Raw genomic sequence first — 15,951 nt, 5'->3', positions numbered from 1 at the left:
TCCATTTGAAATGTTAAAACTGGCTTTGGCTCATATGTTGTATAAAAATGTATAAAAACCTTGGTCTGTGGGCTGTAGCTTGCTGACCCCACAGTGAGTGAGCCCCTGCCTCCCAGGAAGAATCCTAAATAACACTCCCAGGTGGAAAGCTCCTTGCTTGGTTTACCTGTTTATTATTTTTGGGTTAAACAGAACTGCTACTAGTCTAAAAGAAAAGACAGATTTTATGGAAGGCTGCATTTGATTCCTCATATGTATGAAATACAGTGTTAAATAATTTCCTGAGTTCTTTAATAGATAAGGGAAATACATTTTTGTCAGGTACAGGATTGAATATATGCAAGTATGTTAGTTCAAGCCAGAGAGTTAAACAACTTTGTTTCTCTCATGATCTTCCTTTCCTACAAACTTCATTTCTCAGATAAAAGAATGGAGTTTGGGACATCTTATTCATTAAAAGCATAGAATGAGAGAAAAATAAAGTTCTGGAAGAGAACCTTTTCAGTTTTTAAGAAAGTTATTTATTTTTATTTTATGTGCATTGGTGTCTTGCCTGCATGTATTGAATACCCTGGAACTGGAGCTGTAGACTGTTGTGAGCTCTCATGTGGGTGCTGGTAACTGAACCTAGGTCCTCTGAAAGAGTAGCTAATGCTCTTAACTGCCAAGCCATCTTTCCAGCATCCCTTCATAAATTATTAATTCATACTAATTAAACTACTTAAAACATGTTTCTCAACCCCTATATGACTGATATTTTAGGTTGTATAATTATTTGGGGTTTTTTTTGGATGGGGGTTATTGTGGGCACTCTAAGATGTTTAGTAGCATCCATGGTCGTCAATAGCATGTACTCCCCCAATTTGTGACAATCACAGGTTGGCTGAATGTGGTAGTGCACACTTATAATCCTAGTCCTGCGGAGTGAGAGACAGGATGATCATTGTTTTAGGCCAGAAGATATACACAACAATTTCCAAGTTGGCTAGGGTTATTTAGCAAGACACTGTCTTAAAAACAAGCATCATTAGCCAAATATCTTCTACAAGACAAATGTCTTTAAGAACCATTACTTTCAAATAAATATTTCTTGAGCGTTTTCTGTGTTCCAAGAATCTTTCTTGGGTATGTGGGTGGAGCACAGAGATGAAAGAGTCAGCCTTTGCTTTTTACTTCATAGTCTATGCAAATGACTATGCAGTATAGTCTAGAACACCCTGACAGCTACCAATAAAATGCTCTGAGAAAGGGATGTTTTCAGTGCTTGGTACTGAGCAAATGTCTAGTTAGAGCATACAAAGCAATTGCTCCACCACTAAACTACATCCCAAGTCCTGAAAAAGAGCTTTGATTTTTTTTTTTTTTTTTGGTAAGGAAAGGAAGCTTATTTGGGCTTACAGTTGTGGCATTGTGAGTCCATAATGACAATGGATCAGGAATGTGACTCATCACATTCCCAACCACAAGGATGAGTTAGTTAGAGGCAAGGGGAGGCTGTAGACTCTGAAAGCCATCCCCTCCAACCCAGTAGAACACTTCCCAGGTCACCCCGTTTCTAAAGAAACTTTGGAATTTAGAAGACAGGACTCAACAACTGGATGGGAAGACTGAAGAAGAATTGTATTTGTTGTAAGTCAAGCAAGGATCAGAGCTAAATAGAAGCTTCTGAGCACAAAGAATAACAAATGAGTAAAGAACTGTAGCCACCAACAACTTTTCTGTGTAGCAATTCAAAATTTCCAGGTGAGCCTCTTTTCACATTTCCTCACTAGCTGGGCTTGCTTTCCCTACATTTCTCTAACTCTGTAACAAAGAGGAAACTGTTCTTGTCACTGACAAGTTGTCTAAAGTTTTACACAGACAACTGTAACATCAGTGGAAAAACAAACTTTTATCCATACATTTATTCTCACAGCAAGTTGAGTCCAAACCATTCTCAGCAGCTGAATGTCAGGCAACTGACTACCTACTGTTGACCAAACCATGCTTCATCCTGCAGGCCTCAACTAAGGCAGATTCTGGACCACTAACCACTGCATCTATAAAGAGTCTTGGCATGTATGCCAACAGTTCTTTGAACATCGCTAGGTTTTGTATGTTGATAGATTCTTGGTTAAATAAATTATGCTAAATTCAATTGGCCTAACATTTTGTTTGGTAATCCCCCCCCCCATCTTTTCCTTTTATTGAAAATAGAATCTTTTCTCATACAATATATCCTGATTATAGTTTCTTCTTCCTCTACTCCTTCCTGCCTCCCCTCCCCTCCTCCCCTTCCCTCCGTTCCTCTCCCCTCCAGATCTGCTCCGTTTCTGTCTCTCATTACATTTCAATCAGCCCCGGCCATTTCTGCAATGGTTAGATATAAAGTAAAACAAAAACAGATAGAAATTTGTTTAAAGATCTTATATTTTAAACACCTAATTAGAAACCAGTGCATAGTCTCTGGTACAGGTGGCCAGGCCTAGCTTCAATCTATATGTCAAAGTCAATGAGCTTGGATTGTAAATTATACTGCCTGGGGTTAATGAGTAGAAAAAAAGTTCCCAGAAGATGGAATTCACATGGTGTTTGCACATTTCCAAAGCTCTCCAGAGTTTAAAATAAAACATGCTTTCTCAAGTTTTATTGCTTTCACATGCCTGACTTCAGGTACAGTAGAGAACCCAAGAAATCTGAGGTATATTAATTTGTCCTATATCATCATTTTGATGATAAATGTCACTCATGAAATGCTTCAAGTGCTAATGGCTAACACTTGGGCCATCAAAATCATGTGAACCAATCCAGATTCCTTCCCCAGTACAAAAGATACCTGCCGCATCACAAACAGGGCTTAGTCATTCAGCTCCGTTGGAAGATTGTAACCATAGATCCAGGCACAGTGTCTGGGAATCTCTGGAAGCTAAAGCAGGACAAGTGTGAGTTTGAAGATAGCCTGGGCTATATAGTGAGTTCCAAGACAGTCTGGACTAGGCAGGGAGACGTTGTCTTAAAAACAGGAAAAAGAAATTTAGAGTTGGAGAGATGGCTCAGTAGTCAAGATCACTTACTGCTCTTGAAGAGGATCCAGGTTCAGTTCCCAGCTACCACATGGTGTAGCACACCAACTGTAACTGAAGTTCCAGAGGATCTGATGCCCTCTTCTGATAATTGCAGGTACCAGGGATGCACACATACATTCAGATAAAACACTCATACAAGAAAAATCTTTCAAAAATGAATCTAGCTTTACTTTATTTAAAAATACAGACAAGGGACTGGGGATATGGCTCAGTAGATATTTGAGAATCTTAAGTTTGGATCCCTAGAGCTTAAGTGGAAAGACAGGCAGGTATGATGGCTGCCTGGAATCCTAGCCCTTGAGACAAAGAGAGGGCATTTCCAGGGCAAGCTCACTGGCTAGACTAGTTAGACTTGGCCAGCTCTAGCTTGGCAAGTACAGCAAGAAACTCTGCCTCAATAGATGTATCCACTCTCATACCCAGCCATGTGTCCCCACACATGCAACCATGTATGCACACATGCACACACACCACATGCATACAAATGTCAAGATTGCAAATGACAGTTAAGAATTAACTCATGATCGAGAACTACATAGTAGACCCTGTTATTCAGAAAGTAACACAAATCAAAGCACAACAGATTGGCCTGTGCCTTCTCCGTGAATAGCAACACGTCCTCTGCACATGTCCTAAAGGAGTCCTGATGTCTTGAGCAAGCACTCGAGGAAAAACCATCAGAGGAACACGAATCAATAAACAAGCAACATGCCTTGTAATTAGTAAACGTGAGGCCCATGCATTCACTGAATTTGGAGAACATGCTTCAAAGGGCCAGCTGCAACCGAGATTTTACTGGTTTAATCATGAGATTCTACATCTGGCCATGAAAATGGGAAGAAAATCACTTAAAGACAGAAAAGCATTAGTAGATAGAATTGCTAATAATTAACTTGCTGATTTATAGATGCCAGAGGAAATTGATTTATTACACCAAGAGTCCAGTTTTGTGTTGCCGGTTTTGCAAATGTGCAGTGAAGCTATTTAAAATTACAGAAAAAGAAAATTAATTATTCATCTTTTATATTTAAGTGGAAACAATACGGTCTGGGAGGAAGGAAGGAATCCAGGACAAGTGAGCATGATGACAGTGCATTCATAGCTTGGAAAAATCAAATACAGAGTGTGCAGAGGAAAAAGCTTTAACTTACTTCTTACTTGTGCCAAGTGGTATTCCAAGTTAACATTTACTGGGGGACCAGCATTCTCTGTTCTTTGCCCTTTGCTTTAAATCCATGACATATCCATCACTGATTCAATAATTCTTATACTTGAAGACTAAACTTTTCTCTCTCTCTGTCTCTCTGTCTCTCTGTCTCTCTGTCTCTCTGTCTCTCTGTCTCTCTCTCTCTCTCTGTGTGTGTATGTGTACATATACTATGTGTGTGTTTCTCTCTGTGTCTATGTGTTTTTCTCTCTGTATCTATTTGTCTCTGTCTCTCTCCCTGTGTATGAAGCTACCTGTTGAAGCCAGGGCTTGACATTGAGATGTCTTCCTCACTTGTTTTCCTGTCATATTTTTTGAGACAGGGTCTTTCATTGGACTTAGTGTTCCCCATTTTGGCCAAACTGACTGGCCAGTGAGCCTCAGGGCTTCACCAGACTTCCCTGCCTTGTTCCCAGCACTGGGGTTATAGGCATGTGCCACTGTGCTCAGCTTTTTTTATGTGAGTGCCGGGTATCTGAACTCAGGCTCCCATGAGATCTGAAGCCAGGCCCTTGTACCCATATAGAAAGCATTTTACCAGCCAGGTGGTGGTGGCGCACGCCTGTAATTCCAGCACTTGGGAGGCAGAGGCAGGCAAATTTCTGAGTTCAAGGCCAGCCTGGTCTACAGAGTGAGTTTCACGACAGCCAGGGCTACACAGAGAAACCCTGTCTCAAGGGGGAAAAAAGCATTTTGAGAAAAACAAAAAAGCATTTTACCCAGAAAATCACTGCTGCTTCTGTACATTTAAAATGTCCAACTATCTGTGACTTCAGATGTTTCTACCTTGGGACACCTGGATGGGCATGCTGCTTCCTAACCTCTGTCCCTCCATCCTCCTCCTCCTCTTCCTCCTCTTCCTCCCTTTCTGTACCTCTTCATTTCTTTCTCTTCCTAAACAGTGTTTAGCAGATATAAGACCCAGGGGGTCCAGGGAATCCAGTCTTGAGGCACTGGAATATCAAGGCTTGGTGGATAACAGGCCCCAAGCAGAGAATTTTGAGCTAAATGTTGAATTGCCCAGAATTCCTTTAATGTATTATACAGCTTTCTGTCTACATTGATCAAATTAATCAGAAAATCGCTGTCTCCACAGCTGAAGTCAATTTAGAAACATTCCAAAGATTGTGTAAGTAGTATAGTATTTCTGCACAGGATTCCTTATTTTCTACAAAAATAGAAGGTGCCAGCATCTTTAGTATGCTTGCCAATGATCAGAAAACTTCACAAAACCCAAGACAAATTGAGAAGTTAAATTTCTTTGGTTATTGTTTAAATACATTTAAATATTGTCCTATGAATAAAAGTTTTTCTGAATAGGCATAATAAGGGCAAACAATTATTTTTTCAGATATATTTTATTTTTAACGATGTGTATGTGTTTGTGTGTACATGTACACAAATAAATGTAGTATCTGCCGAGGCCAGAAGAGGCTGTTGGATTTCCCTGGAGCTGTAGTTACAGGATGTTGTGAACTATACAATGTGGGTGCTAGGATCTAAACTGGGGTTCATGTTCTTAACTGCTGGGCCATCTATCTAGTCCACAGAAGAGTATTTTTGTTACTAAGTTTGTTTTTTTTAAATCATTCATCCACTATGGCAAGGTCATTTATTGTATTTAATTAGATAAATTAATTTTGAGTTCTCACCCATTTTTGTGTTTGTGTGTGTACATTCACATGTGAACATATGTGTGCATGTGCACATGTTTGTGTGTGCATGTGGAGGCTAGAGGGCAATCTTAGGTGTCATTCCTCAGGATCTGTCTACTATATTTGTTTGAGGCAGAGTATCCCATTGGCCTGGAGTTTTCCAATTGCTAGCTGGCTAGCTGGTGAGGCCCAGGAGTCCACCTATCTCTCTGCTGTGCTATGCTGGCATTACAAGGATGCACCAGTAAGTCCAACTTTTAAAATGTGACCTCTGGAGATTAATCACAGGTCTTCATGCCTTCAGCAATGAAAGCACTTTACCCACTCAAGTCATCTCCCTAGTCCTGAGTTCCCACCCATCCTTAACAGGCAGAGTAAAAGTCCAGGTTAACCCAAACCATCCCACTCTCCAGATACATAGAGGCTTCAGAAACTCTAGAGGGGGCGGGGTCGGCTGACCCAATGTGAGGATAGCCAAGCCATTAATGGAGGAATGTTTAAATGAAAAGATATAAGGTTTCCTGCTGACAACCATGATAGTTTGCTTCTTGGAAGCAGATTCTCTAGCCAGTGAGAAGCCTGCAGACGACAGTAGCATTAGCCAAAGCTTGACTACAAACTTGTGACAAGCCTGCCTTTCTACAGGGAACCTAAAATTGCTCGCTATAAAATAAAGTCCATAAAAACACAACAGCCCCAGTTCCCAGGCAGCTAAGCTGCTTAGATTTCCCCATCTACAGGAATTGTGTGAGATGGGAAACGCTGTCTTAATAAGAAGTTTTGAAGCATTCTGTAGTTCAGGAATAGCTAGCAAGGAAATATGGCCAACAACCAAGCAAAAACAATACTGAAGAGCAAGCTGATGATGATTGCAAAGAAGTTTGTTGCTTTTGGTGTATTAAGTTCTAATCATGCACTCATCAAACCCAGGATGCCAAGGAATAGGAGTATGCTGTAGGTGCATACATTAGGAAAGGGAAAATGTTTCTGATTCCACTGTGGTGCATTACCTTGGTAGCCTTGTACATGTATTAGTCATGACTGGGTTAGAATGTAAAGATGACAGAGCCCGTGATGGCCTGCTTTAGTCTCTGTTGCTCTTGGAATGAAGTCTAAGCTCTGTAGCTTGGTAACCCAGCCTCTTTGAAACCTGGCTCCAACCTTCCTTGTTTGGTTCTTGGAAGGCACTGTGGGTTCTTGATGACCAGTCTGCCCTCTGTCCCTGGGGCTGTCTTCTACATTTTTTTTTTTTACAGATACATATATATTCATTTATTCCCTTATTCCTATGCAAAGCAGCTATCAATGAAGTACTGACTGAGTTGCTTTCTCCTACATTTTATAGCTGATGGACTCCCATTGAGCCATAAGGACACTTCAAATGCCATGCCCTCTCTTTGGGTTTCCTTGGCTCTTTCAATTTTTCTCTCACTTACATTCTTTGGAATCCTCTCCTCTCCTCTCCTCTCCTCTCCTCTCCTCTCCTCTCCTCTCCTCTCCTCTCCTCCTTCTTCCCCTCCTTCCCTTCTCCCCCTGCTCTCAAACACATGTATTCCAGGCTGGCCTTGAACCTGCTATGCAATTGCAGATGACCTTGAACTTCTGATCATCCTGCCTTCATCTTTTGAGTGCTAGGATTGCAGGCTTGCAACACCACACCCAGTTTGCGTGGTGCTGGGGCTCCAACCCAGGGTTTTGTGCATGCCAGTCAAGCACTCTACCAGCCAAGCTATATCCCCAACCGCTGAAATTTATTTTTTAATTCCTTTTATTTTTTGAGTTTATGATATAATTACATTATTTTCAAGTTTATGATATAATTACATTATGATATAATTACATCTCCTTTCCCCTTCTTCCTTCTACTTGATCTCTTTCAAATTTATGGCCTCTCTTTTCATTTATTGTTCTTACAAGTATGGATGTATACACATCCATCCCTAAATACAGTCTTATATATTGTATATGCACAATATAAATATGTTGTATAATATGTACATATGTGTTCATCTGAAACCATCTATTTATTGTTTATGCACATGTAAATATTTTGCCTTTTCATCTCTTTTCCATTCCATGGTCTTTTAAAAATGTTTTAAAATTTTATTTATTTATTTTTCTTAGATTTCTTTAGTTACTTCAGGTGACAAAGAAAAAATTTTTTTTTCTAGCTTTACCAAGTGCTTTAGTGGAGGCAGTAGATAGATATGTATCTCTGGCATTCCAGAGAATGTTTGAGCATGCCAGTGTTCAGTTAATGTTGTTGAATTGGACTGAGTCAATTTTAACTCCTTCTAGAATTTGTCTTCATAATTAAAATCTGGATATTTAAAACAGTTACTCTGTCTGTGTGGCATATATGTGTATACGTGTTTTACATGTGTGGAGGCCTGAAGTCAATGTTAGATATCTTCTTCAGTCACACATCACTGTATAACAATTTTTTAAAAGACAGTCTCTCACTAAATCTGCCACTCACTGACTGAGAAAGGCTGACTGGCCAGTGAGTCCCATATATACTTCCATCTCAGCTTTCCCAGAGCTGAGAGACCAAACATGGACCATTAGAAACCGCTTCCATGTGGATGCTGGGGAGGGAACTTGGGTCCTAATGTTTGCGCAGTAAGCATTTTACCCCTCATCCCCCACCTCCCCCCCACCAAGTTACATCCCCAGCCTTAAAATATGTTAGTTATTAAAACCGGTACACTGGGATTTGATAAGTTATTGACAGAACTAACCAATACTACTGATCTTTTTGGGGAAAATATACTGTACATGGTAGACAGAAAGATTTAAGTATTCATGGGAGATACCATGAATTTAGGAAGCTACCGCGAGTTTACTGTAATCTGAACATGTCAACTACAGATCCTTTTAAAATTCAGTTTACCATAAACCGCACATCACCTTAGAACACCTGTCTGCTCTGCTTCTGCTGTCTCCAGAAGGGTTTACTTTTATGTATTAGAACTTGTTATCAGGGGAACATGATCCTGAGGGCTTTCTGTCTCACCAGCCTAGGGAAAAACTGCTATATCACAACACACAGAAGCTTCATGTGGTCTTTTTTTCCTGAATTTTAAATATATTATTGCATGTATGTGTGTCTGTGGATGATGTTGGGGGCAGGGCATTTGTACTGTGGTGTAGGTGTGGAGATCAGAGGACACCTCTGGAATTCTTTCTCGCCTTCCACATTTATGTGGCTTCTGGAGATTGAACTCAGGTCTACAGGTTTGCAAAGTCCCTTTACCCACTGAGCCATCTTGGTGGTCTCTAGCTTCATTTCTTGACATGCAAGAACTCTTTCTGTTGGCAGGAACCAGTTTTTCCTGTGGACATGGGATGCTGAAAGTATAGGACTCTTCTATTCCAAGTCTCTCATTTGATTGGCTGGAATTTAACCCTTGCACACTTGCCTTTGGAAGTACAGCTTTGAGGTGTGTGTCCAATTGTTCCTATACAGGATTAAGTCATAATGGTCACTTATTTTTGTCACTGCCCCTCCCCTTCCTGTTGTATACCTTTCTATTATACTTTTCCTTCCAGCGTATACAAGGGGATACTGCACCCAGTTTCTCTGCATTGAGATTGCTTTTGAGAGAAGATGGTGATGATATTAGGGGGATGAGACATTTGTCCTACACAAGTCCCTAGATTATGATGCAGGGGACTTTATAAGCATTTTAAGATTTTCCTGGATAATCCATGTGGGCTTCTTATAATCATAAGAGTTTTTAATAATGGGAGAAAGACAAAGAGGAGAGAATGCAAGGTGATAAAGGGGGAAGAGATAGGAGTTATTTCCACAAGCCAAGACTAGCTGGTAAGTTCTAGAAGCTCAAAGAACAAGGGGTAGAGTCTCCATTGGAGCCTCCAACGACTCCAAAAGCACTTACCAATACCTCAGTTTTAGTTCCATAATACTCCTTGTGGACTTCTGACTTCCAGAACTATAAGATGATACATCTAGGTTGTTTGAAATACTGAAGTTTCAACTCTTCATGTAGCCTGTGGTTAGCAGGAAGCAGCCCCCTTGGTGTGAACCCAGATGTCCCTTCATCTCTCACACATTATTTTTTACTTGAACTAAATAGAGAAAATATGTGTAACAGAAATGCATTCCAAGTAGAAATTTGCTTCAAATTTATTTCCAAGAATAGCAAAGTTAATAATATATTTCTCTTAAATGCCCAAAGGACAAAGATCTGTGTGTCAGGACTGGAGTGTTGGAACTAGAGTTCTAAGCAAATCTTTTTGACCAGTATTGCCTACTGGAAATATGATAACCAAATGGGACATGTCTGATTTTTTGGTAGTTTTTTTTTAATAAGAAATAAATGACTGAAGCTAATTTCATTAGCAGATTTTATCCAGTGCTCTGGGTTATCAACTCAGCATTAATTAATTAATTCATTCATTAGTGACCTAGTTTCTATCATTTTTCCTTCATACTAAACCCCCAGAATCCAATAAATAGTTTTAATTTACACCACTTCTCATCTTGCTTCCCACTGGCTACATCTCAAGTACACAGTCAGGTTTGATGTTATGGGCACAATGAGTCCAGGGCATCTAAATACTCAATTCCCAAAGGGCATACAAAAGTGCATGCAAGGCAAGCCAAATTCTGATGCATGTAAGGAGGTTAATATACGGCCAATGAATTATTTATTAGATGAGTGGTCATTGTCAGCTATAGACTAAGCATCCTTTGAGAGGCATACAGTTTTCCAGGTCACACAATCATAACAGTGTTCCAATGAAAAAGAAGTGGTACTTTTTTATGTTATTATTTATTGAGACAGGTCCTCAAAAATTCATGATGTAGCTAGGAACAACTACTAATGCTTGATCTCCATCCTCCTGCATCTACCCCTTCCCACAGCACTGGGATTATAGTATGCACCACCACAACTGGTTTATTCATTTTTGGGGCTTAAACCCAGAACTTCATGCATGCTAAGCTGCTAACCAGGTACTCTGCCGACTGACTTACGTACATCCTCACCCCCTCTTTGTGCGCGCTCTCTCTGTCTCTTCCTCCTCTTCCTCCTCCTCCTCCCCCCCTCTCTCTCTGAAACAAGTTTTCTCTGTATAACAGCCCTGGATGCCCTGGAAATTGCTCTGTAGACCAGGCTACCCTCAGACCCATAGAGATCCACCTGCTTCTGCCTCCCAAGTACTAGGATTAAAGGTGTGCACCACCACCACCTAGCCCTTTTTTTCTTTGCTTTTTATTAGAAAAATCTGTGGGTACCAGCTATAGTTTTTTTTTTTTAAATATACATTTCAATGAAACATTAGGAAGCGACTAGTCCGTAGGCACACTTTTTTTCAATGTGTGCCTTGCCTTTTCTGTAAATGAATCCCCTGAAGGGAGAGTCTGGAGCTAATTAAACCTGGACCTGCGGAAGTTCCCAAAGCGCAGACGACCACTTGACATTTCCAAGCATGTGGAGCAGATCATCAGCACACCAGCCAATGAAGCTGACACTGTAAAGCAATCCCACTACTTCACATCTTGAACAGTTCAGTACTGCAGAATCTTCACACAGATTCTTCAGGTTAATTGTGTTTTTTTGGGGGGGTAGCTAAAGGGGGGGGCTCTTCAGCTTTTAATTTAATTTGGTGGCATTTTGAAAGTGAATCTTCTGGAGGTCAGTTTGCCTGCTGCTAAAGAACTGTTCATCTCATCTCCATATAGCACTTGGTCTTTCTTAAGTGGGCTTTCTAACAAAACATGGCTGTCTCCAATGTTTAAGGGAAATGTGACTGGAGCAAATTGCATCTGCTTCCATTTTTATCATGGGAAGGAAATTGAAACTTGCAACCGTGTGTTCTAAGAACTTGGTTTGAGGGTTGTTCTGTTTGAACTTCAAAATCCCTTAATACCGTGGCGGACCCTGATGAAAGACTTTTTCCTGTAAGTTAAACAAAGTCACCTCTAAGGAGCTGGAGCCAAACCAAGGGTTTCTCCTCTGCCCCTGCCTCTTCTCCCTAGAACAGCACTGAAAAACCTCCCTCAGCTGGGAAGGCGCCTGCTCCTCAGGTGACTTTGAGAAATATCTGGAGCTGGAGTGATGGCTCAGCCTAAAGGCTAGGCTCACAACCAAAAACACAAGAGAAATATCTGGAGTATTTTTCATAAGATGTCCCAACTTGGGTAGGTGGCAGTGTCCAAGTTGTTACTGGCATCTTCCAGCAGCCAGAGGTGCTGTTATACTTCCCATGGAGCACAGGAGAGCCTGCCACACCAACAAATGATTAAGTCCTTAGTTCAGTAATGCAGAGACCCTAGGCAGACACACAAGGAAGAAGCAGGGCATCATGGTAGAGAAGGGTGTGTGTGTGTGTGTGTGTGTGTGTGTTCTAGGGGGTCTTCCCAAAAAGGTTGTCCTACTGCACTGTAGAGGATGCTGGGCCACAATGACTAGGGTTGTTCTGCTCTGACACTTTGGACAAGTTACTCAGGCTAATTTTTCACCCCTTCAGAACAGGGAGGGCAACGATAATAGTATCTTGAATACACAGGGACTAGGGACTTTTGGTGGCTTAGTGGTCTGAAAGTTGCTTGCTCTACAAGACACACTCTGACTATGTGCTTTTACTGTGTGGCTTTGGAGCTCTCAAAGGGAAATGTTTCAAAACTCAGAAAAGCTCATGAATAGAAGGAAGTGGCAAAGACAAGGATGGGTTCAGCTCTCCTTTTTACCGACGTGAACTTTCCAGTTCATCACCCCAAATCCAAAGGCAGCTAGAACAGGAGCCCAGCAAGGAGCTGCTTTAGTGCTCAACAATAAATGAGAAAATGCGCACTCTGCATCCTCCTGGGTTCCCCCCCCCCATTCCTTCTGAAGCAAAACTAACGACTGGTTCTCAGTGGGCGTCCTTCGGGGGCAGGGAAGACACTAAACTCACACCGTTGCCCATCTCGCACATCTGCCTGCGCCGGAGGTGGCTGCAGAGGACTAAATCCCAAACACACCCATGGTCTGTGCGCCCAATTCCCCCCTCCCCCCCCCCCCATCTGCCAGACAAACTCAGCCAAGTGGGGAGCGGAATTAACAGACCACCCGAGGCTAAACCTTACCCAAGGGGCACCGGGAAGAAAGTTGGCGGGTCCAGGATCCTGGTGAAAGGCATCCCAAAGAGCACAGACACCTCAACCCCAGCCCCTAGGTACCCCTTACATATGCGGGCAGACGACAAAGGGCTTCAAAGGGAGCGGTCAGGCTTGGGGAACCAGGGTCAATGCAAACACTCACCTGGTCCCGACTCCACCTGCCACCCAGGTGAGCAGCAGAGGGAGCGCCAGGCCCCAGGGCGGCTGCATACTGGCCGGGGGGTGGGCTCCTTTCTCGTCCCGAGCCCCTCAGGACCTGGGACACAGAGGGGCCACCGCCTCGTCTCTGCTTCGCTGGTCAGGACCTTGGTTTTGCGCGCAGCTGGCAGGCTCTGTGGCAGCCAGCGCAGAGGGAACAGCAGGGCTGGAGAGCTGGGGAACGTTTGGAGTTCCGAGTGGCTGGGGGCGCCCTAGCGAGATACTCTGCTGGGTGAAGCGCTCGGGTGCACCAGCGAGGGCGTGGCGGCTGAGCACATCTGGCTGGGACCCGCCTCCAGGACGACCCGCGAGGCCTCCAAGCTCTTCTCTCACCCTTAAGTCCTCCACGCCTCCACCCAACCCCCAACTTCAATTCACTACAGGCTGTTCAGGGGCACCTCCAATGGCTCTGCGGTTCAGGCTTGGGACAAGCGGTGTGCGCTTTGAACTCCAGGGATTGGGAATTGAGAAGTCAAAGCAGGACCACAGATGCAAATACAAAATTCACAAGGCAATCTCATTTCAATGGAGGTTTCATGCTCGACTAGTTTTTTTCCTCATACAAGGCAAATCATAGGATGTTAGACATGGAAGGTCATCAAGTTTTGAATAAACGCCATCATTGGCAAGTGTCGTCTTTTTTTTTTTTTTTCTGTATTCACAACAGTTCAAATATGACTCCAAATGATATTGTATAATATTGTAGTGTAGTAGCCACTGGCAATTTGACACAAACTGGAAGAAATGAACCTTAATTGAGAAAATGCCTCTATTAAATAAGCAAGTCTTGGGGGATATTTTCTTGATTAATAGTTGATGTGGGGAGCCGGAGTGAGCATAGGTCCTGAGTTTAATTCCCAGCAACCACATGATAGCTCACAACCATCTCTGCAGCTACAGTGTACTCATATACATAAAATGAATAAATGAATCTTTAAAAACAGTGGTTGATGTGGGAAGGTCCAGCCCACTGTGAGCGGTGCCACCCCATGCAGGTGGTCCCGGAAGGTATGAGAAAAGTACTGAACAGCATTAAAGAGTGTATCTGGATTATGTCCACCTCCAGGTTTCTGCCTTGAGTCCTTCCCTTGACTTTCTTTCTAGATGGGCCAGGATGAGCAAGCCAAACAAACACCCTTTTCTCCCTCAGTTGCTTTTTTGGTCCTGGTGTTTTATCACAACAGTAGAAAGCAGGCTAAGACAGCAAAGCACAAACAAAAGACACTTTATGAGAATTCCTTCAGGTAGTAATGAGTTCTCTCTTCTGGTGTGTAGCAGAGGAATACTGGTTCTTCTTATCCCCATATTCACACCCTTTGACTTCACATAGGCAGAGCCCATTACCCAACACCTTGACATTGGATATGATCTAGTGAGTTTCTTTGGCTGATGGTGTTTGGGCAGAGACACACTGTGCCAATTCCAAACCCATTCTAACTCCAACCACCCGTGCCTCTATTTGGAATATGAGAAGACCATGCCAGTTAGCCTTGGTGGCCTGAGGAGGGTGAAGAAGAGGTCAGACTTACCTATGTGGTCTAAGAGTAGATTTCCAAGTCAAAGAACAGTTGCTGATGGTACCATGGAGCCTCTGAACTAAGGACAGCAGTGCAGACAAGCTACAGAGACTTGTCAGAATAGATTCTTTTCTTTATTTCCAAATGTTTTATTGATGGGGCCGGAGAGACGGTTCAGTGGTTAAGAGCAAGCAGTTGCTGGTCTTCTAGAGGATGAGCGCAGACCAAATTAAGAATACCACCATCCACCTAAGTCTAGCTAGGTGATCCTTTGAGTTTACTGCGTTTACTCAGGGAAGAATGGGGGAGTCAAAGCCATCAGTGAAAAGTCCACTCTAGCATGGGTGATAATTCGCAGAAGCTGAATCTTTGAAGTTTCTGGTTCAACTTGTAGGGGGCTTCACCAAAGAAAGCCTCTTCTTCCCAGTAATTGTTTACCTGTTTTGTTTTGTTTTGTTTTGTTTTGTTTTGAGACAGGCTCTTACTATGCAATCCTGACTGGCATGGAACTATGTAGACCAAACTATCCCTAAACTCAGAGATCTTAGCTGCCTCTGCTTGACTGCAGAGATTAAAGGCAAACACCACCATACCAGGTTTTATTTACTCTTTTCTTTTCTTATAGCCCTGGGAGGATTTGTCAATCTGATAACCTTCTGAACTTGCAAAGCCTATATACATTTTGTTTTACCAGTTTCTTTCCTCTGTTCAGGAGTGAATGGTTTAACTGAGAGGAAATATACATCAGGTTATGAACTATTATATCTAAAATATCTTAAAGAAAATAGGTATTTTATCTTGGTGTGGGTTTTGCCATAGGTAGAAACTGGGACAAGAATGTGAGTGGAAATAGTTTGTTCTGGTGGCACTGGAGAAAATACTGTGAGGTGTACATCACGTCACTGGAGCTTCCTCCTGGGAGAATATATGTCTCCAAGGATCTTCTCCTAAAGGGAGGGAGCTGGGGTGCTTACACTCCGTCCCATTCAGCCATGGCCTGACAGTATCTACCAGGGGACTGATCTTAGGAGTTCTGCTTTCTGTGCAGAGAGCAGAGTGGCAGGATTGGAAAGCAAGGTTTTGGGGAGACATGCACAAGATGCCACATTATCTGTTACCTAACCTAAAAATTCAATCAAACTGAAAATCCTGAGTGTTTTCTCCCAAACATGCAGATACT

The 15,951-nt window shown here is 42.4% G+C and overlaps 1 protein-coding gene across 2 annotated transcripts in view; it reads right to left on the bottom strand.

Annotated features, from left to right (window-relative positions):
- The window catches only part of Egfl6 (EGF like domain multiple 6), a 61,945-nt gene extending 48,487 nt beyond the window's left edge, over positions 1-13,458 (bottom strand). For both annotated transcript variants that reach the window (XM_052170836.1, XM_052170837.1), the window contains exon 1: positions 13,199-13,458. In XM_052170836.1, the coding sequence (XP_052026796.1) occupies positions 13,199-13,266 (68 nt within the window). In that variant the 5' untranslated portion in view covers positions 13,267-13,458. The remainder of the gene's footprint in view (positions 1-13,198) is intronic.
- Between the last annotated feature and the right edge of the window lie 2,493 nt (positions 13,459-15,951).

This window comes from Apodemus sylvaticus, chromosome X (genome assembly GCF_947179515.1).
Source record: "Apodemus sylvaticus chromosome X, mApoSyl1.1, whole genome shotgun sequence".
Lineage (NCBI taxonomy): Eukaryota > Metazoa > Chordata > Mammalia > Rodentia > Muridae > Apodemus > Apodemus sylvaticus.
The sequence above is the reverse complement of the archived record's forward strand: the minus strand, read 5'-3'. Positions and strand labels throughout refer to the sequence as shown.